The sequence below is a fragment of the Thermobia domestica genome, chromosome 12 (genome assembly GCF_964235325.1).
Source record: "Thermobia domestica chromosome 12, izTheDome1.hap1.1, whole genome shotgun sequence".
Lineage (NCBI taxonomy): Eukaryota > Metazoa > Arthropoda > Insecta > Zygentoma > Lepismatidae > Thermobia > Thermobia domestica.
Genome location: NC_137465.1, coordinates 150,082,739 through 150,109,528, shown reverse-complemented (window position 1 = coordinate 150,109,528; position 26,790 = coordinate 150,082,739). Strand labels below are relative to the sequence as shown.

Genomic DNA, 26,790 nt, shown 5'->3' with positions numbered 1-26,790 from the left:
CCAGCAAAGACCTTCTCTGCTTAACTTACTATGCTTTACAAAACGAAAGATATGGCTCTTTATTAAAGATGTAACGTAAAGGAAGAAGTCTGAAACGCGAGAACAATGGATGCAATTGAGTGTCGTGAGTTGCGTTGTGATGTAATAACGTGTAATAACATGTTCCTCAGTGTAGTGTATATACACACATTCTGAGAGGCAATAATTCTGAAAATGTGTTGCATCTTAACAAATATTTATTTCTGCAAATAAACAAGAAATACATACCTTTATCAATCACTCCCTCCGCACAAAATATTCTAAATTTGCATCTGTTGTGAATAGTAACATGTGGATGGGGTTCGTCGTATACAAGCACATACACCTGCCCCTTTTTCTCATGGATAGTAGCTGTAAAAGTTTTATTCATTACTTGCATCTCCGTGTTAGCGCCTGAACTTTTTGCTGATGTTTTCGCACTTACTGGTGCAGTAAAATTTATCCTTTCTTGTTTCTCGCTGTTATCAGTTACAGACACTTTCAGAGGACATGACCAACCAGAGGACAAACTAAAGCAGATGTATGGGAAAAACTCACTTTCTTTGGAGCTATTTTCTAGGTCACCAACCATCTCCCACAGCAACAGAGGAACGCCAGTATTTCTTTCGTACATTGAAGAAGATGTCGAAAGACCAGTTTTAAGGCTGGGTAAAACGGCAACTTTAGCACTTGGAATATTTGATATTTCATGTTTTTTCTCAGTACTTATGACGCACAAACCTCCAACGTTTAATTTGCTCTTCGAATAATTAGATACTATATAAGTTGGCCGGGCTGTCAAGATGCGAATTCCTTGTTCCATGTGAGAGGTTATGGTTATGTAGCATACCTACAGAAAACATAAATGTTAGTTTCCAATATGCAATCAACACCACAATACTTACACAGAATAATGTTTCTACTCTGGTATTCTTACAAATTGTACATAAATATTGATTCTAATGTACTTTTAATGACAAAACGGGAAGACAAAGAATCCCATTTATGTTATTTTTCACGTTGTTACATCGTGATATTCCTATATACAAATAAAATTTTTAAAAATAGAATGTCTCAGTATTACCTATTTTCAACTGCTTTAATAAAACCTAACGAAAATACTTCATAGGTGATTTAAAGGCTTGTACGTGTTCAACACAAGTATATCATTTAAATCCTAATTGCAGACTTCTTTTTAAGGATTATTACTTGTTTTCTTCCTTCAATCCTGTTCCCAGGCTGCAAGACACAATCATTTACACTGCTAAACACTAAAAATGCAATACAATGCAGCCATTGAACCGACCTGGATTTGTAGATTATGTACAGGATGGAAGGGCATTAAATTCATTAATACAGAAAATTCGCGATACATAACGGGCACTGGCCACCCGCAGAGAATTAGCAATTAGTGTCAGGCTAGAGAGCAACAGTATAGCAAAAACTGAGTATTGGTATGACGTGATAGTATGAACTCTCGAAAAATGCATCGTAATTGAATGTGGCATCAATTCCAGCAGGTTTCCGTCTTTGATCGCGGAAAACATTGGCACCGGGAGTTATGGCATGTAGTGCCATTGGATTCCGCGCCCGCTGGTTATGTACTGAGGTTTTTGATCAGTCAACTATATATCGGTGAGGTGTTTGATCCGGTGTCGTCCTATTATTGCAAGTCTTGCATGGATCCATTTCCTAATCGGATAACGCAAGACCACATGCAGTACGCAATCCTGGATGGACATAATGTTTCATCGCTTTCTTGGCCGAAATATTCACCTGAATCTCGCCAATTGAACACGTCTGCTCCAGGATTGCACAATGCCTCGCACACCATAGACCTTCCCCAAAGATAGCTGAGAAGCTTGAAGCATCTTGTCACAAAAGCATGACTTGTTATAACCTGGCAGGAGATTCAAGGTGTCGGAGCTGTATTGGAGGACCTTGGTAGATGCACGCGCTATTGACCTCTGGACTTTCACCTCTCGCACAGAGCATTAACCGTAAACATTTTACAATTACACTTTAAGATATCTGTCTACCACACCTCTTTCCCTTCTTGGTTTGTTTGTTTGTTTGCTTGTTGAAGTTTAGCTTCCACACTGAGTCTATATATGATACGAACATCTATAGCTTAAGTGAAATCCGAACATAGTAATACGTTCAATGTTATTCTTTCTGGTATTACATTTTTAATGTTCAGCAGTGTAGTCCAGTAATGTCCAGGACTTTAAATAAATAATTAAGCAAGAAATTAACAACACAATTTAGACATAAAATATCTCAGCGTTATAACACAAAATTGTTCCAAATAAATGTCTTCAATTAATAACTCTTTTATGGCATAAACTACCCAACTTCGTGATAATGCAATACGAAATTAGGCAATGATTTCTTCAAATTTGATACTAAGAATATTTTGTAGTTGATGATAATTACTTTATTAACTTCAATTTAATTATGACTTTTTATTCACAATGAAATCAAAAAAGACTTTTCTAAGATTATATTAAAAAGAAAGAAGAAATTAGAAGTGGAACGTGTTGCCATACTACTTTTTTTTCTTTCGATAATAGTTTCGTTATTTAGTTGTACATATCAGCGATAGTGTTCAAACTTATATGTAATGGAAGTCATTTTCAATATTCGTCTCTTATAAAATTAATTTAGTCAATAACCCATTTCTATGTCACTATATGTAAACGTCGGTTGTATGGATATGCTCGTTTCTTTTCAGTACCGACGTTACATAATAGATAGATGTGTAATTTAAAATATATGGTCTAAACCAGTGTTCCTAAAACAGGTGCGCAGGGCACAAATAATTCTCGAAGTCTATTCTTGTGGACCTCTTAGATTAAACGTTAGTCCAAAAGAGACAGAAAACGTAAAATTTAAGTGAACTATGTATCACGCAACACTGTTGAGAACCTCAAAGAGGTACAAAGTGTACAAAAAATAGAGTACACATTTATTACTACAAAAATTTTAATATCTACTTAATTATCTCTCAAATTGTAATATTACTGTTATGAAAGATTTGAATCAAAAGCTTCTTAACATCGGAATGAATAGCTTTGTGCCTTTTCTTTTCCTTAAAGAAGTATAATATTACATACGGAAAATGCCTTGCATATGAAATTTAACATCACTTACTGTAGTACCAAAGTCCTAAGCTGATTCAGCAATACACTGAATGGAATGAGCGACTTTTGAAATTATTATTTTTTTCCGTGAAATACTAGTAATATTATAGAATTATTACTATTTAAAATTAAAAAAAAAAAAAAAAAAAACGAAAATTCACTTCTGACAACAGAAAGTTCTACAGGGTGTTAACAAAAATTTGTTACAATATTTTGGTAATTGATTCCTCACATCAAAATAAGGAAAAAAGTTCATGTGAACCTGTGGTCGGAAGTGCATAACTTTGTAGTTATAGAGTGCCGAAAATGTGAAGAAATAAACTTTAAAAGTCCACAGTTCTACTACTATAGGGCCGATAGTACTCGGCTCAAGACATAACTGAGAAATTAGTATGTGAGCTATCTAAATATCCATCTTTCAGAACCTCCGTTACTTGCACAATCATTTTTAGAGAAGCTGTTTGGGAGTAGTTGATCACTCTCCACCTACCTCTCTAAAACGTAGTGTGCAAGTACTGGAGAATTCTTAAACATGAATATTAGGATAAGTTCACATACCAGTTGTTCAGTGATGTCTTGACCCGACTACGATAGGTCCCATAGTAGTGGAGCTATGAACTTTTAAATTTCACTTGTTTTACGTTTTCGGCACCTTATAACTCCGAAACTATCCACTTTTGAGCACAGGTCTATATGTTTTTATATATATATATTATGTGAGGAATATATATGTGAGGAACCTGTTCCCAAAACATTGTAACACATTTTCGTAACATTCCGTATACACTCTGAACCTAACCATATGATGAACAACTTTCTTCCTATCGAATCATGTTCTCAAATAATAGTAGTGATAAAGTATTTAATTTTACTTCTCTTAAAACCTTAATTGAGACCTGCACTCAAGATGATCTCGCTATAAATATGAATTAAGAACTTTCAAAAGAACGTAAGTCGGTATTTTTTAAAAATAATAACTTAATATATAACATTAAAAAAAGAATAAAATTATTACAATTTGTAGAATTACATAATTGCTCTACAATTTAAGTTTTAGAGAGTTTTAGAGAGGATCTGCTTATCCTAGATTGTAATTTAAGTTTTACTATCAAATTACAATCAATAGGTGTGTTTCGCTTAATATTCTATTCTACTTACAAATCTAGGATAAGCATTTACAAATTGATTTAACCACACGATTACAGGATATTTTCACGAGGTTAGGCAAACCCAAGAATATTAATCTAAAACACCAAAATGTGAAATTCAATGCTACTGAAATAATGTTTATTTCCACAAGCACAGAAAATTTATTCTGGCTACACTACAACTTTGGTTCATAATGCTCAGAAACATATTATAATAATTTATAAAGATAATTTAACTACTTCATGACTATAATTGCTTACAGAGTGTAAGGAATATGATTTAATATTCTAATCAAACTAACATATTCCTGATTTCCAAAATTCCTTAAATAGTCTGAATATTTCGGACAAAATACTCGATTATCCTTTTGCAGCAATGGTAAACAGGTTATATAATCTTATGCAGAAAATAGGTCACATGTTAAGATGCTGTAACATCAGTGGAAGTAATGAAATAATTTCTCAACTCAATCAGATACCGGACATAATTGTAATATCAGAAACACCCAGGTGAAAGGTGAAACCCACTTACCCTCTTACAATACGACTTTTTTCTATTTTAACGGTGAGGTACATTCTACAAACCCAACTTAAAATTTATTTTTTTGCTTTCACTGGACTTACAGCATCCTAGCATGTGACCGACTTCCGTGCATAGGATGATATAAGCTTGTTTACATTGCTGAAAAAGGACAATCGAGTATTTTGTTCGAAATATTTATACTATTGCAGTAATTTTAGTTTCACAAGAATATGTCACAATTCAGCTAGTTTGATTAGAATACGTTATAACTACTAGGTGTACAGTGCATCCATTACCCAAACTACGTGCTTCCATGTGAAGCAATATTTAAAATATACAATAATTGTTCATAATTTTATAAATATGAAAACTCATTGTTTACTTCCATCACTTGTGTAAGCACTTTTTAAAACTAGTTACAAGCGTAAATTACGAAAATCGAAAAATGGATATTGCTACATTTTATTAGCTAACTACTAGAACTAGTGAAAAAATATATTGCTGTATGTGTAATTGAGTTACTTATCTACAATAATTAACAGTTTCTACTGGTAAGAAATGTTATTTATCTACGATATTTAATACTTTCTACTGGTAACGGAATGTATCACAACTAATTACAGGTGATATTTCTTACAAGTGAAAGCAATATTTTAACTTTCCATTATACAAACATGCCTACAAGATATGTAACAATATTCTTCTGATAATTGTGAAGAACTACGTACTGAAGGAAAGGTTTGGAAAAGACATCAATCTTTAGTACGTTTAAATGGTAAATACTGCCACGAAAGTTTTAAATGATAAGGTATGTATGGTGAAAATTCTACTATATCTGAAAGAAAAGAAAAAAGTTCCACATTCAGCACTTTATAAAGTAGCTGATTATGGAACTTACATACTGAACTACAAGTATTTCAACTATGTAACGCTTTAAGGTACGATCTTCAAGAGTACAAGGTGTGATAATTTAATTACAAGAATGCGCAAGGCGTAGCACTATGGTAGCGAGCCATAGCCATTTGCACTAAAGTATGTTCTGAAATGTTCGAAGCACTCGACTGTGTTACAGATTAGTTGACTCAGTCTTTGCGTAATAGCAGAGAACGAATGTCTATGTTGCGTTATTGTCGGAAAATAAGAGAGAAGAATCTCGAGTCGTGCTAAATGTTTGCGAGTTTCTGGTCCAGAAATCCATTCTGAAACTTGACCAGTCACCTTATTCCCCCCTCATCATGTAACTTCTGAAAGTGAAATTAACTCTTTATTTTATGTTCTTTAGGCTAAAGGAAACGGGTGACTAATTAAAGTGAATGGAGAGGAAATGAAAGAACACCGAGAAAATCTACAAACAAGGTGATGTCTATCACAAATTTATACCCTATGATTGAACCAAGAACCTCACACACCAAAGATGAGTGCTCTACCATTGAGCTTAAAAGCACTGTACTTACGAATAATGAAACTCAACGAATGAAAGAAAGCTAACTGATGACTGATTATTTCATTCTTGTCGTGAATTGACAAGTATAAGACAATTGACGTGTACAGCCCTTGTATTAGAATTTCATTATAGCTATGACATGATGCTCAAAAACTTGGGAGACAAGGCAATTAAGATACATTAATTCTTCGATGAGTACTTGTCTCGGACACAAACTCACGTAGTGGTTCGGATCTACTTTAAATAGAGCGTCTATTTATTATAACCTTGACGCAGGATAGAGTCATGAAACATTCATTAACCAACCAAGTATCTAATCTTAATACAAATTATTATTAGATACACCGAAATAATTTAAACTTTTGATTTTTTTCAAAACTCTCAGATATCTACAAATACACTGTTATCAAAAGAAAATTCTACTTTATTAATACTTAGAATTTGCTGAAGATGCTGAGTTGCACAGCATATTTCACATTTTTCAAATTACAGCAAAAAATTAAATGATATAAATAATGAAAACAGAACAATATAAAAACTATGCGTTTTTGAAACTCACTTGAAAAAAATAATCTTAAACAATGCGAGTACTTTTATCCGCACCGTGAACAGAAGTGAGAAAAATAATGATTCTTCCGTTCTTTTCTTTTTCTAACTCCATGCCTAACACGAAGAGTGTTGGTTTCCATCATAATATAGCTGAATCAAGACATAATTTTACCTGCAAACTATGCAAACTATTTTCTTTAATATTTTGGTTACTAAGTCCATTCTGCAAGATAAGGCCACTGTACTAGGCAGATTTTTCTTATATATATATATACATGCTCACGAAATAAAAAGCAGGATACCCAGAATAAAACAAATATTAAGAAAATGTTTGGCTTATGCAAATTCACCGAACCGTCAACTTAGGGGAAAATTGATAATTGAAAATCACCCTCTCCCACCGAGTATGATCCTGGCCAGCAGCGCGTTATAAATTGACTATCCTTCATCTAGAATATTCGCTGTTTTTAAGAAGTCTCTCATACTTAAGTAATAAATTGCCAGTAATTAATCTACAAATGTACTAGTCAATAATAAAGAAGCACGTGAAAAAAGTAACGTCTGTTTTAAATTATAGCATTTAATAATTATTCTACAAAGTTAGTTGTAAGAAGCCTCTGTGAATTCGTTGTTTTTTCACGATTTTAAGAGTAATAGAAAACAGACTATACTTAAAAATTAAAAAAAAAATGAAATCGTTAAGTTTTACGTCCCACGGTTATGCCGGCTAGGCTAAAGACGACGGTGATGATGAGAAATGAATGAAATGGTGGAATGAAGAAAATGGAAGGAAACGGGAGAACCCCGAGAAAACCCACGCACACGGTGTTTGTCCACCACAAAGCTCACTTGGCGTGAGCTGGGATCAAACCAAGGACTCCATGCACTAGAGGTGAAAGCTCTCTCACTGAACCACCGCGGCCCTGACTATACTTAAAGTGGGCTTCAGAATGGTCTGGTACAGTACTTAAAATGTAGTGGAACAAAGTGATTAATGTTTTGACATACTCATACAGCATAAATGACCATCCGTTTTATATCATAATAGATGGACGGAAAGTTATCCAATGAGAAACAATATCTCAACTTCCAATTCGATATTCTTTAGTTTGATCCTGATTTTCAAAAGTGTAAAAATATGGGGAATTCACAGAGGTCTCCTTTCAAGTGTCAACATCAATTACTTAATGATGTGATAAAATGCATATTAATAAATAAATAAATAAATAAATAAATATATATATATATATATATATATATATATATATATATATATATATATATATATATATATATATATATATATATATATATATATATATATAAAATACTCACCAAAGCACTCATGCAATAATTCGACTGTACATTATATATAAAACGACTACAATTTTCAACAACCAGTTGTTGTCATTCTCAATGCGCATTCCTTAATGATGAAACGTACAACGTCCTTCCGGCAGGACGTAAAGTCCTAAAAGTCCTATCATGTTTATGTATAATTTAGAGTACTTTATGTAGTTCAGCAGGACAGAAAGTTATCCTGTGGGGCGCAAATGAGTTGTTCAATTGGAAAAATTTCACCAGTTTAGACTGAAAACCACCTACCATTTTCTCGTATCTTTGCTTAATGGCGTTGGCCTATGGCCCTGGACTTTTCATACATTTGTTATTATGATAGTTTCTTCCTTGTAGAAATAGTATTAATGATTCTTGAATTACTGATTTAAAATTTCTTTGATAGTTTAAAAATAAATGTAATCGTATATACTTGTGCAATGATACCTCGTTAATACCACTTCACTTGATATGAAGAACTGGTACGAATATCCCACTGAATCACTGGTTGTTCCCTCTTAAACATGTGTTGTTTTCCCACCTGGGCACAGATATATATATGCATTATAAGCTTCCATTAAACAGAAAAGAAAATTTATGTACAGGCATAGGTACAAAAACAACATAAGTTTAAGAAGTAACTATAAGCGATTCCGTAGAATACTCGTACCGGTTCTTCACATTAACTTAAGTGGTGTTAACAAGATAGCATTGCATAGATATATAATTTACAGCCATTTTTTTTTTAAACTGTCAAGGAAAAACGTCAGTAACTCAAGAACAATTAACACAATTTATACAATGGAGGAACTAATCAGAATATGAAGTTCTACAAGCACCGTAATTTCTTAAGGACCGCGTCACGGAGAATGATGACAACTAATCGTTGAAACGTATGCATCGAATTGTTATATTGGTCCTTTGGTGAGTACACTTTAGTCAACATCACTGTTACGATACTAGTAACCAACAATAAATATGTGAGTAAATCTGGTGTCAATTGCAGGAAGTGATCAACACTACTACTACTTTTTATAAATTAATAAACTGATTATTTTATTCCTGTGTTGGTGTCTTCGCTCACCACTCTGAAAATATACGTGGATACAGCTGGGTAAAAACCTACGGTGATCAGCTCGAGCATAGCTTGTGGTGAGACCAACAGTGTGATAAGAAAGACTACTTACAAAATATGTTTCGGACAGAAACCTTGCTCTATTAGGAACAGAAATATGAGTCAATTCATAACTGACCTACAGGGGGAAAAAGAAATACTGGAGCTATTCCGAAAATAAAGTAATCAAACTAAATTTCTAGAAATGTCTAACAATCAAACTAAATCTAGCAAATTCCTCACGAATTTTTTTAATATATAGGGAGGTCTACAACAATTGTAATAAACTTTGGAAATATGTTCTAAACGATAAAGTATTTTCTTGTACTTTGCTAAGCGACGCTCAATTAATCATAATGAGGAGGACCGTATGAAGAATAACTTACACAAATACTTCTGAAAATATGAAGTGTACCTACAAATGACTGTCTTGACAGAGGATAAACAAGAAGTCGGTTGCAGGTAGAAAAATGAAAAGCAAATTCGTCACGAATATGAAGCAGACCCAATGAGAATGAGAACCGAATGTAGAGCCCACTCCGTAACTATGCCATAAACTTAGGGCATTTTATTTACATAATATCTACAGAGGGCTATGATTTATTATTAGTAGTAAAAACTCGCAGGACTGAAGGTGTGTTTCTAGACCTAGGACATAGAAAATCCATTATCTTTCTGCAAATTGGAGATCGTTAAAATATATATGAACTCGACAGCCTCAGTATTTCCTAAATATGTTTAATAATTGCTTACATAACAATTTTATGAAATTCTAAAGATCCATTTTGCTCTCTTAACGAAATGATAAATAGTATTTAACTATCGGGATTAACAAATTCTTATCAAAATCTTCATTAAGACTACTGTGTTGGCTGAGAGCTGTCTTCATTGTCGTATACACATCTCATGTTCGTGAATAAAATAATTGAACTTTATAATATATATATACTGTATATAATATGCTACTTATTATATTTACAACAGAAAATTATTACATTTTTAGAGGCTACAATCTTTGTGACAGTGTATTGGCTTAAGATATCTGAAGAAAAGTATTATCCCATATAGATCATATTTATTAACCCTGAACGTTCACTGTATGGAGTCAAAGTGCCTCTAGAAAAAACTTCTAAAATGTAGATATATTGCCCAATTTCAAAGACAATGGGTGTCCATCCTCCGACAATAAGCTACTCAGTGAAATGTTAGATAAGCTTGTTTTCTTATGGTGTAGAATTTACTTCCAAAGTTCATTGAATACTCGCAAATCTTTTATCTTATTGTCTATAAACAGAATGAAGTGGTCACGGAATAATATATGAGTAATAATAATAGTGTGACATACTAGGTTTACACATTACAAACAGTAAAGGTTTACTTCAAATACATAAAAAATGATGCAAATAAACTAAAATCATTTTATCAGTCTTCAAAATATTTTCCAACATTTAAAACATGTCACCATTAAAACAAATTACTACCTTTAACTTTAAGAAATACCAGAAATAAGGTGTGCCCTTTGACACAAGTTAATGTATCCCAAGGTGAAGTGGACAAAGGTGAAGCGGACAAACATATATTCATGATCTTAACACACAAGAGGTGCTTTTGCGGCACCATATTGTAGACTTCTCCATGCAAATTTGACAAAGGCTGGGTGAACCGCATTTGAACAAGGATAGAACAAACAAATCTCGCCTCCCACTGGGAATCGAACTCGAGCCTGGTAGGTAAGACACTATTGATTACACTGCTGCGGGTCCAAAATATACAGATTTTTATGAATTTAATAGAACTATCTGAGTTGGAAACACGTCAGATCCCTGGATTGGTAATGGTCAGGCGGGGACGGCAGAATCAGGCTGTTGGTGGTAATGGTTATAGCTAACGCCGTACTACGTGAGACGCAACACCACTAATTTCCAAAGAAGGCAAAGTGTTGGCACTCGGTTACAGTATGAGCGTGACGAAAGTACTAAGTTGTTGGAGTCGAAAGACACAGTGTCCGAGGTAATGATGGCCTACAAAAATCACGGCAAAATCACACCGGCGAAGAGGAATAGTGATCGGAAGAAAATCTTCCGAGACAGCTGCCGCCGAGCATTAAAACGGATGTCACTTAGATCTGTGCAATGCAACTGACAGAGTAACTCAAGTGGCACCTCCCACAGGGTTGGGTTGCACGGGCGAAATCGCTGATAAGGGATCATTGCGCTTTAGCACGACGTCAATGGTCCAGTGAACACGCAACAGGGACCGCTGATGATGGGAAACGTATAATATGGTCGTATGAGTCATTCTTTACCATTCTTATCCTGGTTTTACGCTTTCGGTCGCGTAATTGCCCGTGATATTGTTGCCATTTTAGGGGATTATGTGCACCCTATGGTCTTAATGTTATTTCCTGAGAATGACGATATATTCCAGGACGATAACGCACCCATTCACACAACTAGAGCTGTTGTTACGTGGTTTGAGGAACATTAGAAGGAAGCTGAACACCTCCATTGGCCTGTTCAATCCCCGGTCTTGAACATAACTGAACATCTTGTGATCGGTTTTAAAGATACGAATCCGACCCAGGTTACTACTTCCGTCCTCTTTCAAGAAACTGCACGCGAAATGGTGTAATATTCCACTTGTTACCATTCACAATTTCTATAGCTACATTCCACGCAGCATCGGCGCTGTGCTGAGGGCGAAAGGTGGTCCAACGCCATCAACTCTGATAACTTGCATTTTTTCAGGTGTTTCTATTAAATTGTTAAGTTCTGTTCATGACGTTTACACATTTAAATATTACGAAGAAAGAAAAAATCTTACTGCCACACAAAACACCTGGTTCTGCAACAGAAATTAGCTTCATTGTTTTATCTAACAATATTTTGCTAATTAAACCTGTTATTATTAAATTGTTCATTTCATACTTTGATTACAGACGTATAGTATCGAAATTTTAATTCAATAAAAATATAATCTTTAATAATATTTACATTTAGCTTCAAACGCAGAGTCATTATGACTTTTTTTCAAATAAGTTTTTTTTATTTATTTATTAGTTTTTCTATCTAAACTAAAAGCTAATTTCTTGTTACGAAGTCCCAAAGGGCTTAAGACTACCAGTCCACGATTTCAATTTTAGGAATGTATACTCAGCATTACTATTTTTGCAAGTTTTCCTGGCGAAGACTAACACATCTTTCATTCGAGTAGCTTCCCACTTCATTCTTATGGTGAGCCCTTGGTAAATGCAAGACTGCTAATATTCTATGGCTTTCACCAACGGTAACCCATGTAAGTACTGACCAGACGATGCGTCGCTTTTCTTCCATGATTCCACGGAAATCAGTTGAACAGCGGGGCTACAGTGTGGTCAAGTAACTAATTTTCATGCTTTTGTGGTTCTGGGTTCGATCTCCGGTGGAAGCATAGATGTCAAATGAAAACCAGAATAGTAGTTCAGATCTCACTTGAATCAATAAACTTCGTCTCATACACCATCGGTACTGAAAAGGGACATAAAACTTAAATCAAAAGATTAAGTAGCGTTTTTCATTAAGAACCGCATAGTTTGCCTTTCTTTTTTCGGCGATGTACGGTTAAAGAATATGAGTATTAGATAAATATTATCATCTTGACTTCAGTTCCTATATTTTCGCAGACTATTCGCAACTCTCACATCTGTACACATAATTTTTTGATACGCATCGCTACTGTCAAAGAATTGAGCAATACAAATAAATAACGCTACATGTTTGAGTACTTGTATTTTCATGTACCAAACACAAATCCTGACATTTACATGGCAAAAAACTAAGTCGTTATACAGTTTTTAAAATCAATTATTGCTTTACACTCTGGAAACTTACCTGCTGTGCGCATACAATTGTTGTCCTAGTAAATCCTGTTTGAGGAATTACCCCAGATATTCGGGGCATGTAGAAACTTCCAGTCCACTCAGCACTTCCAAGTTGTAGTGGTGATGTATAAAAAGCCTCATCTTCAACATATATCCCCAAATGAAATGTTCCCTGTGGAAAAAAAAAAAAAGTTACATTAATCGAATTGAACTGGAAGATGACTGCTTACAATTTACATTCAATATTAATAATCTGCGACTATTACATTTCCGAAATTTACAAGTTCTAGTTAGTGGCATAGTTACGTCGGATGATACCAGAATTGTAACAAATGTCAGTTTGCACAAATTATCTTTCATTTAATGATTTCAACCAACATAAAATTTGATATGAATTAAGGTAAAATACTGCTAATGTAATTAATTGATAATCCTAATAATTTATCGGAAAAAGAGTCGGATATTATAGTAAAAGCGTGCACAGTACTGTATAAAATCAATCTGAATACTGAATATTCTGTGAAAACAGAATTCAATATGGTAAATAGATTCGGTGTCCACTTACGTTTCGTCAATGAAGAAAGAAAGAAGACATAAAGAAAAGAAAAGATAAGGGAAGGCCTTTGAAGGGCCTGCATTATTAGGAAAGAAAACTAGATACTTGATCTAAAGCAGCATTTCTCAAACTTTTTCAAGTGGGAATCACTTTTATCAGTCAAAATGTTCTATGAATCATCCTACTCTGGTCTCCTTCGAAAGAAAATTTAACATTTTATTTAATGTTCTGAGCACATACCAGTATACTTACATTTTTAAAATACCATTCATTAGAATTCCCTTAATTTTATATTGGTAAGAAAACAAAACATCTACATATTAGCCTCTTCTTAATAATTGTAGCCTATCAATCATATTTTATAATACATCTACATAAGCTATTGGAATTTGTATAAATTGGAAAATCTATACCAGTGTCAGATTTTCAACTGTACGTGTCTGACATGTAATCCACTTTACTTATACTTATTTTCTATTTATTCGTTTTAACTCTTTCGCTACGGAATTAAATTTTCGGGTTGTTCTTGGAAAAGGGGCAATTACGAAACCAAAAAATGAAATTCAACTTCACCTTCATCTCCAGGCATATCTGAATCAGAATCTAGCAAAAATGCAGCTATCTGACTGACTCTGATTGCCTTACTGTTGTCCGGCATTGTTTATTGCTGTACTTAGCTAGCTTCAAACCTGAAAACACACAACAACAGAATGACGCAAAGCTTTCTTATTCATTCGTACTTAACTGCAGCGCTCCAAGAAATCGTCGCCAGTTGGCAGCACAAATACAACGCATTATCACTACCACAGGTTCCGTATAGAATGAAAACTGAAATCGACTATCGCAGCGAAGTACGAACAAACATAGACTTGTGGACTAAAGTCGATTTCCGCAGCAAAAGAGTTGATTGTATTATATATATTAGGGTGGTCCTTGTATACAAGAAAATTTTTGTTGTTAAATTATCCCGAGTCTTACCCCCTAAATATGTTCTCTCTTATGAAAAACGTAAGTAAACAAAATTTTAACTTCTTTACACAATTTTAAACCGTGCCGCATCGACCCTGAAATTGGGAAGTCCTTCTGAGGTTTAGATGGGTATGTGATCACTGGACACTTTTGTAGAATCGTGTTATTTATAACCTAATTAACAGAAAAAATACCGCTTAAAACACTTGTTCCCTCCATTTATTCGCGCTAAAATGTTAGCATTGGCCCAGAAGCAGAGAATAAAACAAAGCAAATAACAGATAAGCGAATCCCGAAATTTCAAAAAAACTGACGATATATGGCAGCCACGTTGCATGTAGTATAGATTGTTCAGATACCAATCTTGATACGACTGAAACTGTGATTGCATGTCGAACATAAAAAGGGTGTATACCCTAATGTTGCTTATATGAGTATCACCGGTGATACTCACTGTATATTAGTAATTCCGAAGTGACTATTACCGGTAATACTCATGGCAGCAAAGTTGTTGTTCTTGTTTAATATTAGAAGGGTTTCCTTATAATTTTGTCGTAGTGGTAAAAGGTTTAATTGTGTAAAATAAACGTTTACATTACATATAATTGGGCCGCTGAGTTAGTGATCTTTTATACAATATTGAAATGACCACCAAGGAGCCAACAGCAGGCACAAGCACGCGGAGAAATACGGAGGTTTGGCTAATCGGGAAACCAATTAGCTCAATTGGTGGTAGGAAACTTCCTTCCAAAGGCGATGTCCTTCGACGTTTGTTTTTTCTAATTCGAAAAGACGGCCATATACCGAGAGACGCCTACACCTATGTGGCCAACGAGGTGCTGAAATTCTGGGAGACGGCTCGAATACCCATCATGGCATCATATAACATAATCCCGAAGGTTCAGAAAGAGTATGAGAATTGGCGAACTCTTCAGAAAAGCAAATCCCGACGATCAGATCACAGGTAAAAATGGAAACAGATTTTAAAGCGGATTTGGAAAATCTCTTTGATATTGCACATGCAAATGCCTTCAAATGATTAGAATTGAAGAGGATAGAGAGTTTCTGTTGGCCCAGAGAGAGGAAGGAAGGAGTTGGCTGACCAGGAAGACCGAAAGAAAGGAATAGGAGAAAAGTATCAACGATTCAGAGAAAGGAAACAGAAAGAGAAAAAAGGTAGTAAGGGACTGAACGCCTTAGCTAAACTAGGTTCCTCCAGTAGCAGTACTGAAGACGACGATGAGGAGAAAGGAACAGCGCTTTTTGAACAGAAAAGAAAGAAACGAGGAACGAAATCCATTGTTACACCGGCTTTGGCAGCTGCCTTGGACCGTGCGAAAGTGAAAGAACGCGATGCTGTCCATATTCGGTCTGCTGCTGCTTCCAGCCTTGGCCAAGACGTCGACGAACTGGCACTTGATCGAAGCACAATACGCAGGAAGAGAATGCAAAATCGCAAGACAACAGCTGACGTTATGAAAGAATCTTTCTCCCCGGATATCCCCCTCATTGTACACTTTGATGAAAAGATCTTACCAGCTGTAACTGGCAAGGATAAAATTGACCGTATTGCAGTGCTTGTGTCTGGGGGAGAAGTAAACAAGTTACTCGGTGCTCCTATTATTCCTTCAGGTACAGGTTTTGGCTTAGCTATGACAAATGCAGTGATGGGATGCTTGAAAGAGTGGAATTTAATTGACAAAGTGCGAGGATTGTGCTTCGATACAACCGTCAGCAATACTGGAAAAAAGAGCGGAGCTTGCACTCTGATAGAAAATAAGTTAGGAAGAGAGTTACTCCATCTAGCATGCAGACACCACATAATGGAGATCATCGCAGGTGCGGTCTTCACCAAATGTCATAACTACTCATTAGGCCCCAACATCGCAATCTTCCAATGTTTCCAGCAGGCGTGGAAGAATATAAATTATGAAGCTTATATACCAATCGAGGAAGATTTTAATGAGAAAGAACTCATCATTGATTTTTGCCAGAATCAGCTCATCAACACCCAACCTCGTGACGACTACCGGGAGATGCTTGAACTGGCAATAATATACTTGGGAGGAACTCCTCATAGAGGGATACGGTTCTATAAGCCGGGAGCACTCCACACATCAAGGTGGATGGCGACAGTCATATACGCTATCAAAATTTGACTTTTCCGCTCTCAGTTCTCTATGAATAAGAGAGAGCTCACGGCTATGCAGAGATTCGCTTTGTTTTCCGTCAGAGTGTACATTCGCGCATGGTTTCAGGCCCCTCTTGCTGCAGCTGCTCCTTCCAATGATCTCTCGCTTCTGAAGCAACTTATTTCATATGAAGACAAGCATATTTCTAAAGCAGCGATCACAGCCTTCTCCCGTCACATGTGGTACTTAAGTGAAGTACTGGCCTCTCTCGCGTTCTTTGATCCGAGTATAACTGTCTTGTTGAAAAGACAGATGGTTCAAGCATTATCTGGGAATGAGAGCTCAGGGGATGTGATGAAGAGGATCAACGTTGAACCAGAATTACAAAACTTAGGCGAAAAGGCGGTCACTAACTTTGTTACAAAAGCATCTCGTCGCTTTTTCGAAATTTTGGAGATTCCAAGCAATTTTCTTGCATTCAACCCAGAAGAATGGGAAACCAGACCTGACTATAATGCTGGTGGAGAATTCGTGCAAAAGCTAAAAGTTGTGAACGACTTCGCGAAACGGGGAGTTGCGTTGATGCAGGAGTTCAACTGCATACTTACAAAGGATGAAGAGCAAAAGCAATATGTGCTGCAAGTTGTGGAAGAACACCAGCGCAAGTTCACGGACGTGAAGAAGCATCGACGGGATAAGGTGGGTCAATAATGAACATTGAACAATGCAGTCATTACACATTACACAATATTGCATTTTCTTATAGCTTCAAATAAATACCACAGTAAGAGTATTTTCCATTTTATTGTAGGCAGCGCATTTCGTCTTATTTCACCGATGCGTAATATTGGACAGTAATGATAAATTTCAAGGTGTGTGCGGCACGGTTTAAAATTTTCCAACCTTTCTTAAATTTTGCGTGTAGACGGTTTTCATCACAGAGAATAAAATGATGAGGTAAGAGTTTAACATTTCATAAATTATTTGTTAAGGACCACCCTTATATATATATATATATATATTGGATTAACGTTTAATGTAAAAAGACCACAAGAGTAAATCTCGAGGACATTTGTGGTCCGCGGAACACGGTTTGAGAACATCTAATCGCAACTTTATAATTAATGTTACTTGTACATGTTATAATTTGGAATCATATTCACCCTTAGGAATTGCCTAGTGTTAGTGACGTGCGTAATCCTTAAGTGGAGCTAGATGCCTGAAATATAATTATTTAGAATATTGTACTATATTAAGTTCCTCGAAAAACTTAATTCTAATATTTGCCATTGCTTACTGAATATGCCTTAGTCCGAATTTAAGGAAAATATCTTCGTTAAAATATGAAATAATTCAAAAATCAACCTTTCTATTTGTTCCTTGAAATTATGAATAACATACACTTTTGTCAACATTATGTTGATTTTTCAAATTACAACGAACAATATGGCCAACCTCAAACAGCAAGAACTTGTGATTGTATTCAGTATTTACTTTTCTTTGGGTATGATCAACTATTTAATTCTTTTTCCTACAAACATTTTCCAAAATCTTGTTTTGCTAGACTGACAAATGTGGACACATACACCATATGAATTTTTAATACCAAACAGTATTTCTGCATAGTGGTAGGTATTTAGACTGTCTCTTAAGGTCCCAGGTCTTTTCGTCTATGGTACAACGATAATGTTTCGTAATTAATTTATTCATTAGACAAAATACTAACGACTATCTAGTCTAGCCTAACATAAGGTTTTATAAATATATACTACCCGGAGAAAGTAATAAACAATTAATTTGAATTTTGATCGAAAATCAGTATTCAATTTGTTATGTTATTCCCCTTCTAGAGAACTGCTTTTGTGGTGTTATTCTGGACAACCGTTCGTTCTGCTATTTGTAAGGCTGATTAAAGGATATAATTTTTGATGCATCGAAAAAACTAGATGATTTTAGTAGAATATATGAAAAAAAAAAGATAATGTGAATCGACTATTGACTATATAAAATACCTATGGTAATTGTATCAAACTTAGACCGGAGATAGGAAAACGATACAAAAATTGTATATATATATGTTTTCAATATGAGGGAAGTACATAGATTAACAGAAATATTGTGATAACAACACGTTCAGGTATGCTACTTCTAAATTAAAGCGAAACTTGCAAAATCTTTTCAAATTCTATCTAGGTCAGTGACACGGTACTTTAATTTCAATTTGCCATATATCAGGTCATTTCTAATACTGATCCATCTCGAAATCCATGAGTTACTATCTGGAATCAGTTCATGCTCTGTTCACCTTGATAACCATTTGGATGATTCGAAACAAGTTTACAACTATCGAATATCTTATAAAGTCAGCAATACATACCTCCAATCTTGGTGGTGCCAGCACTCCTTTGTGAGGTATTCTATAAGCAACTCCTTCATGGATCTGCAGCAACAATTCTATTCCTATTAGATTAATAACCAGTGCCCAAGGCTTCATTTCTACCAACAATGTTTTGGAATATGGGCTAACTGGAGAGAATGTTACCTACAAAACAAATTACAATATTTCACCGTAAACTCTGTATATAGGTTCACTTTCCGAAAATGAGACATACTTATGCTATTCACAAATATAAAGTATGCTACCACCTATTGCAGTAACAGAAACTCCAACTACTACACAATTCTTACGTTAAGCGCGTGACTCCAAGTATATGCAAATATTTCTTGTATATATTTAATCAATTTCATTAATCATTGTTGTTCATCATTTGCATTTCGAAGATTCTATGATATGAGTACACATGATATGAGTAAGAAAGGTGAAGAACCTTTGCATGTTTACGATACACTGTTCTGAAAATATTGTTTTCCTTTATAAACTTTCACTTTGCGCTTGTACATAGAATAATGCAATAAATCTTACTATTTTCGATTATTTCTGAAATATTTCTTACAAGTTGAAGTACCAGAGTTCAACAACAATGCCTATCATAAATAAACACGTAGTTTAATCTAGATTTCGAATACAGTACTCAACTTTCCACTAGCGAGGTATCTTTTAGTTTCATGATACTGATCCATCACGAAATTTGTGAGCTACCACTTAGATTAATTAAGATCTCCGTTCACCGAAGGTTAATGTTTAAGCACCAGTGTATTGATTATTGAAACTGAAAATCATAATCCATCGACTTACTCAGTACCGGATCTCAAAAACCGTTGGGCCTAGTAACTTCAAAATCCGTACAATTGTTTAACTTAAATCCCAGGCTGTAGGAGGATAAGAGAGCTTTTTTTTCTGCAAAAAGAATTCTTAAGAAAGAGGGAGAGGAATTGAAATTACTTTCGTTGTTCATCGTATCTCCGAAAATGTTAGGCGCAGGAATACCGATTTTGTATAATGGTTCTCTCGAGAGACTGGGAGCAGGTAGGACGGAGTCTGCGAAATGTGAAAACCTACGGGGAGAAAGGCGCTTGACAAGAACTGCGAAACAGATTAAGGGAAATGAAATGAAATCAAATCTGTAAGTTTTACGTCCCACGTTTATGCCGGCTAGGCTAAAGGAGACGGTGATGATGAGAAATTAACGAAATGGTGGAATGAAGAAAGTGGGAGGAAACGGGAGAATCGCGAGGAAACCCACGCACACGGTATTTGTCCATCACAAAGTTCACTTGGCGCGAGGTGGGATCGAACCAGGGGCCCTATGTACCAGAGGAACGCTCTACCACTGAGCCACCGCGACCCCTACAGATTAAGGGAAAGATGGAGTTTAGAGTAATTACACTCCGAGAGGTACGTGGAGAGTTAAAGTTTTAAATTATTATTACCAATTCTTTTCAAACGCTGAGCACACAGCTCTCAAATCTGTGTAAGAAGTCGATTTGGCCAAATTTCTCGACTGAGAAAAAATATTTAGATGCTGACATTTGAAAATTTAAGTTTGGGGGTTATGGATTTCGAATAACCATTTTGCACGAAAAGAGGAGAATGTTCCAATTTCGGGTGCAAGAGAGTGATTTAACTATTAACAGCTACATAGGAGCCTCTGAGAAAACAAAAATAAAAGTAAAAATAAGTTTTTGAAAGCGATTGTGTGAGGATTTTACGTAATTCCAGTTAAGTTCAACTTGAACAAAACAACTATGAGTATTTGAGAAACCAGAAAAAGCTTATGTATATTCATCAATCTTCGTAAATCTTATGTCCGAATGCAAAGAACGATTAGAAAATGAATAAATATCTTAATAAGCACGAAACAACAAAACTGACTAAAGAAACAAATATATATTAATAATACTTGTGTTATATCTTCGAGAATGTAACACAAGTGTTACTAATATATATTTAGTGTTTTGGTCAGGTTTGTTTCATCAATACTGCAATATCCTCTCAATTGGCAGTGAACACCAAGTGTATTATATTGACAAACAAAGCCATGAGCTTTAACACCATTACTAGCAAGCAGATGGGCACACAAAGAGGACTTCCTCAACACCCTTTCAAGAACAACGCTGGAGATTGGCTACATAAGCGGACATTAGAAGGCAGAAGACATCAGTTTTCAATTGGTCATTCTTCACCTAATATCTCTTAACTGCAACAGGCAGGAGGTACTCCTTTCTTCCCCAACTGCAATGGGCGGGAAAGACACTTCTAACCCTATACCTGTGCTGCAACGGGCAGGAGGAATCCTAGACCCAGCTGCTACAGGCAGGGTCATTGTTAATCGTCAACCTCACCTTTTTTATTTTTTATTTATTTGTTTATTTCTTTATTTATTATCTTCTTTTTGCTGCAACGGAGAGGAGGTTTCCTTGTACTTAACCTGGAGGAACTCCTAGAGACTTATATCACATATTTGTGATCTGTTGTGTTATATATTCCTATAACACTATTTTCTTCTACCAAATATTATAACACTGTTGAGTATTTCCAAACCTATAATGAATAATATGTCCATCTTCTAAAAGTTTAGCAGTTGTTTAGGTAAACAATTAGTATAGGATCGGTGAATATTTTATTTTTAAGGAGAAATTGGGCTTCTATCACCGTATTTTAAAGAATGTTTCTTTCTCGCGATATTTATTGAACAAACCAAGTTAGACATCTATAGAAAAAAGTACTTGAGAAAATAACTCTTTATTTTTTTCCAAGCAACCTAACTGTAGAGCGATTACTAAAATCCTAAGTTTTTGTTAAATTAATGAGTCGTTAGTGTGTTCTTTGTGAAACAGAATATTACCTGGAGATCAGTTTGTGGTTGCACTGCAGGTGTCCACTCAATATGCTCGAATTCTTCACCAACATAAGGCCAAGATAATGGCGGTTGCTGCTTCAATGACTTCAAAACGTCATCAATATCTATATTCCTGTCTAGCTGTTTGGATTTCGTCTGGTCAAGCATCCCGTACGTCAATGGCACAGAGGAAGTTGATGGAACTTCAGATCTAAAAGGATCAGATAATAGTATGATGGAGTCTGTAATATATTACAAATTTTACTAACTTCTCCTAAAGAGAAAGAACTGGAATATATAACAGAATCAAACACACTCTTTCCCATTCGTTAAGTACTGTTTTTCATAGTTAAGATGACTGTTCTATTCAATTCAATACTTTATATCTGTTACCTCACAGAACAAGAACATTTATTTATATTCTTTATTTATTTATTACTCTTAGCCTTCTATGGTCCTAGTCTTCTTGCAATAAAAGAGACCTTTATTATTACTTCTAGTTCTAACTGAGAAGGAACATTGAAGTATAATGAAGATATAAAATTCGAACAATCGAAAGAAACATGAAAGAGTAATAAGATTATTATTAATAACAATGTTAATTGATTTCGCAATAATATATGTCACAACATAGATTGTAAAAGAATATGTTGATATTAAAAGATAATCTACGTAAAATATTCTGCTTGAAAATACCAAAGTCCTAGTACAAAATATCCATAACTTTCATTGAACAAGAATTTCGAAACACGTTTTTCTGTCATCAACAAACCTGAATGTAACGCCATACATGATAGTTTATTGACAGATAGTCATTATGAAAAGATTTTTAAAACCCTCTTTAAATGTTTAAAATGTGAGTTTAAAGATGATGAAAAACAAATTAAATTACTTAAATATATTGTTATGAAGGACTTCGTTCTTATGTCAAAGTACGTGTTTATCACAGACTGAAGCCGACAGCCGAGGGAATTGACTTGAAACCTATGGCAAATATTCGTATTGGTGCTTTAAATAAATGAAAGCCTTATATTTATACGATGAGGGGTTCAGCACAATTTTATAGTAATCGGAAGCGTAATTGAATGAACTAAAATATTGAGAACTTAAAACAATTTTTTCATTATATCTGAAATGGCTTCCACCTCAATTTTTGGTATGATGACTTTTACATTAAACTGGTGTAAATAGTAAACGAGCGTATCTCCTTTGACGATTTTTAAACTCAACGTACAGGATTTTGATAATGAGAAGGACTTTTTTCTTTTACAATTTTCAAATTTACTATCCCTTTAAATTTAATTTGGCTTGAGAAATATTGTAAAAATGTTCTACAACTGGGATGTTATTAGTTAGTTGAATTTCGTATGAAGGAGCCCTAACTAATTTTTTGGGGTACTGGAAAAAGAGATGCTGGTAACGTAAAGTTTACAAAATAATAATAAGATTTTACTGAAAAATAACCAAAACTACTAATCGTCTATTTAATACAATTATACACGTAATAAAAATTCAAGCATAGTCATATTCAAAAATTAAAAAAAAAAATATAATATAATATAATAAAATAAAGGTAGTTAATTCAACACCTCAAAAAAGGGGGGGACGGGGACATATGTCATTAACGTGTCAATCAATAGTCATTATTCAGTTTTTAAAGAACTATGTTAATCATTTCATTTTAAACTTTCGATACATTTTTTTAAAGAAATCAGTCATTCTAGAACGATATTTTCTAATCAAACACAGTATCCAATAAACTGGTTAAATTTATATTGGTCATTATCCAAAAATAAATTTTCATTTTTTCAGTAAAAAATAATTAGTGTATTACAAATTAAATAGTGTATACTATTACAAATACAGTCTACTAAGTTACAATTAAGATGCCTATGCTGGTTGTTTAAATATTTTTTATTTTAAAACTTTCGCACACACAAAAAAAGTTTCTTGTTAGTAACTGTAACTAACTACCCTGTCACCAAGTCAATTTTTTCTTTTGATCGTAGCTCGTAAATTAAATACCTAACTTGCACTCCGGTAAAGTAAAAAAAAAAAAAAAAAAAACTCACCTGTCATTCAACTAATATACTGTATTTTAACAAACAAAATCAATAGTAGCTAATAATAACATTTGTTAAGCTTTAATAATTAGTAAATTGTTTTAAATATTTAAACTACTATTAGTGAATAAATTATAAAACTAAATTAATAAAATACAAAGTCATTCTCAAGTTACTTCCATATTAACATTTCAAGTTAACTTATAAAGATAACTCAATAGTTTCATACATTTTAGCCTTGTTGTAAGTTCAACTCTGTTGGAAAAAAAAAAAGTTTAACTTTTCTTACCGAAGGCACGCTTGTCATTTTTTTAAAACACTAGAAAGATGTATCAGTGAGATATAGAAGTCACTCATGATGTAAGAACAAATATATTGGAATATATTTTCTTTAAACGTTGAAATTAGGATCATGAAATATCAAAGATACAAAAAAATTAAAAATCAACTCAGACCTTTTCGAGTATTGCGTGAACATAAATACAATATTTACAATATATATATATATATATATATATATATATATATATATAATCGTAATATTTAAGCAGAAACTGAAAGAAATATATACGGATAACATTACATTGTCACAAGAAGTTATCTTTACGTTTCAGCAAATTGGCAAAAACTTGTGAATTACTATCACACCAGATGCAAAAATAAATTTGCATTACACACCATTATTATTGTGTTTTCAGTTGGTAAGTTTTCTCCTATCTGTTAATATATTTTACCTTCCCCAGCAATTTCTTAAGAAAAAAGCCCGAGTGAATAAAGAAAGAAAAAAAAACTCCATTTCTACCACTTTTGAGGACTTAATTTAAGATTACTTAATATGAAGAACACTCAAATTTGAAAAAATATATACGGTGCAGGTATGAATACTTTCCGGCGACTATACACAGATGCATTATAAGTATGGGATTGTATTTATCAGACGCTGAAATATTAGTATACAAGTGTATCACATGAGAAAGTACACGGAGTAAAATGGGGTTGTTTAGATCCATTAAGAAAATAAAATTTCTTATGTAGTTTATATGGAAGTATCCTATAAATTAAGCAATGTACGACATCTTAGCTATCATTTTCATAAGATTACCGTTTGGTTGCTAACGTAAACAATGACTACAAAACTCGTCAAATGCTGGCAGCAGCATCTTTATTATTCTGCAAAATTGCACCTCGCGAGTCCTACTGTAAGAACGAATACTTTAAGTAGACCACAACTCAGTGTACGTACGCAGCTTAATAATTTCATAAGAACAGGCATACACAGTCAACCTAAAACATAAACTAGTACATTATGTAACAAGAATTTCACAGGACATACTAAATAATCTAAATCACGTTTCTGAGTGAACTTTTATCTTATTTTGAACCACTTCTCACCTCAATTAGTTACCCCACAAACATTCACTCTCCTTTAAGTAATAGTAATCTTCCCTGAGATACAGTATTTACATTGTCTTCCCTGATATATTTCCAACAATCATACCCATTAAAAAATACTACCACAAAAACATTCAAATCTATCTAAACTTAAACGTTTCGCAACAATGTTATTACCTTCTTCAGCACATATTTTTTTTCGCAAAATTGTGGAACTACTTTCTAATAACATTATTCAACGGGATGTAGTTCCAAACACAACGTTAGTTTTCTGGCAAGAAAAAAAGTTGTTGAAGAAGGCAATTAACGTTTTGCCAAAACATTCACATTTCGATAATTTTGGGGGTAAGTATTTTTTGGGGATATTCAATATGCATCTTATTACGAGTAGTTATACGTAGCCTGAGTTGTAATACGTAGTCATAAATCAAGTAACTTTATCGATCATTTCCCCTGAGATATGCATTAATTATTTTCCACGAGATTTACAAAAATTACCCTCCTTGAGATTTACATTAATTCTCTATCCTAAGATACAGTATTTACAGTAACCAGAGGTATGCTAGTAGGAAAGTCTCTGGGGAAAAGGCATTTGGATAGTTCAATGATCTGGGAAGCTAATGTAAAGTAGAATCTGTATGAGATGGGTATCTGTTCTGAAATGAACAACTCAAACTGATTATATTAAATTATTATAGGCTCGGATTCACTGGCGTATTTATGTTTGTATGGCGTTGAATTCTTAATTATTCCCAGCCTTACTTTATTATTTGGAGGTAACTTTTATCCTGACTGCATCTGCATTTCAAGAAAATATGGAGTTTTACAAACCAAAATCCTATCGAAACAAAGATATCTCTAAAAGTTCATAGCAAAGAATAATGATTTTGTTTTTAAACTTACCCCAACTGGAATGTTAAGTGATGGGTGTGATCTACAGCACCGGGGCAACACAACTGCTGTTCTTCTCTTTGTCCTTTGACTATTGTCTCGTAACTCGAATTCAACCCCGGAGTTTTCACATGCACAAGTACATCTACAGGCAAATGGGATCTTATTTTGTACAAGGGACACAGTAATACCTAAAATCAAAGTGTATTAACATTGAAATTTTTGTATAATATTGAGATTTAAGCTAAGGAACAATAAAATTATATAAATAAATGCAGTTTAACACAATAATTAACGAACGTTTTCTCACAATTACACGGTTATGTTCTCCTTTTAGCGTGGAAGTAACGCGTTCGATCCCGGTGGTAATATATATGAATCGATTCCCATGTTAAACTACACATCTATGTCTCA

At 34.2% G+C, this 26,790-nt stretch overlaps 1 protein-coding gene across 5 annotated transcripts in view; it reads right to left on the bottom strand.

Moving 5' to 3' along the window:
* Vps13B (vacuolar protein sorting 13B) overlaps window positions 1-26,790 on the bottom strand; it is a 218,443-nt gene that overhangs the window by 25,103 nt on the left and 166,550 nt on the right. For all 5 annotated transcript variants that reach the window (XM_081734267.1, XM_081734265.1, XM_081734269.1 and 2 more), the window contains exons 38-42: window positions 26,389-26,567; window positions 22,037-22,241; window positions 19,168-19,332; window positions 13,144-13,305; window positions 268-868 (exon numbers count right to left, since the gene is read on the bottom strand). In XM_081734267.1, the coding sequence (XP_081590393.1) occupies window positions 268-868; window positions 13,144-13,305; window positions 19,168-19,332; window positions 22,037-22,241; window positions 26,389-26,567 (1,312 nt within the window). The remainder of the gene's footprint in view (window positions 1-267; window positions 869-13,143; window positions 13,306-19,167; window positions 19,333-22,036; window positions 22,242-26,388; window positions 26,568-26,790) is intronic.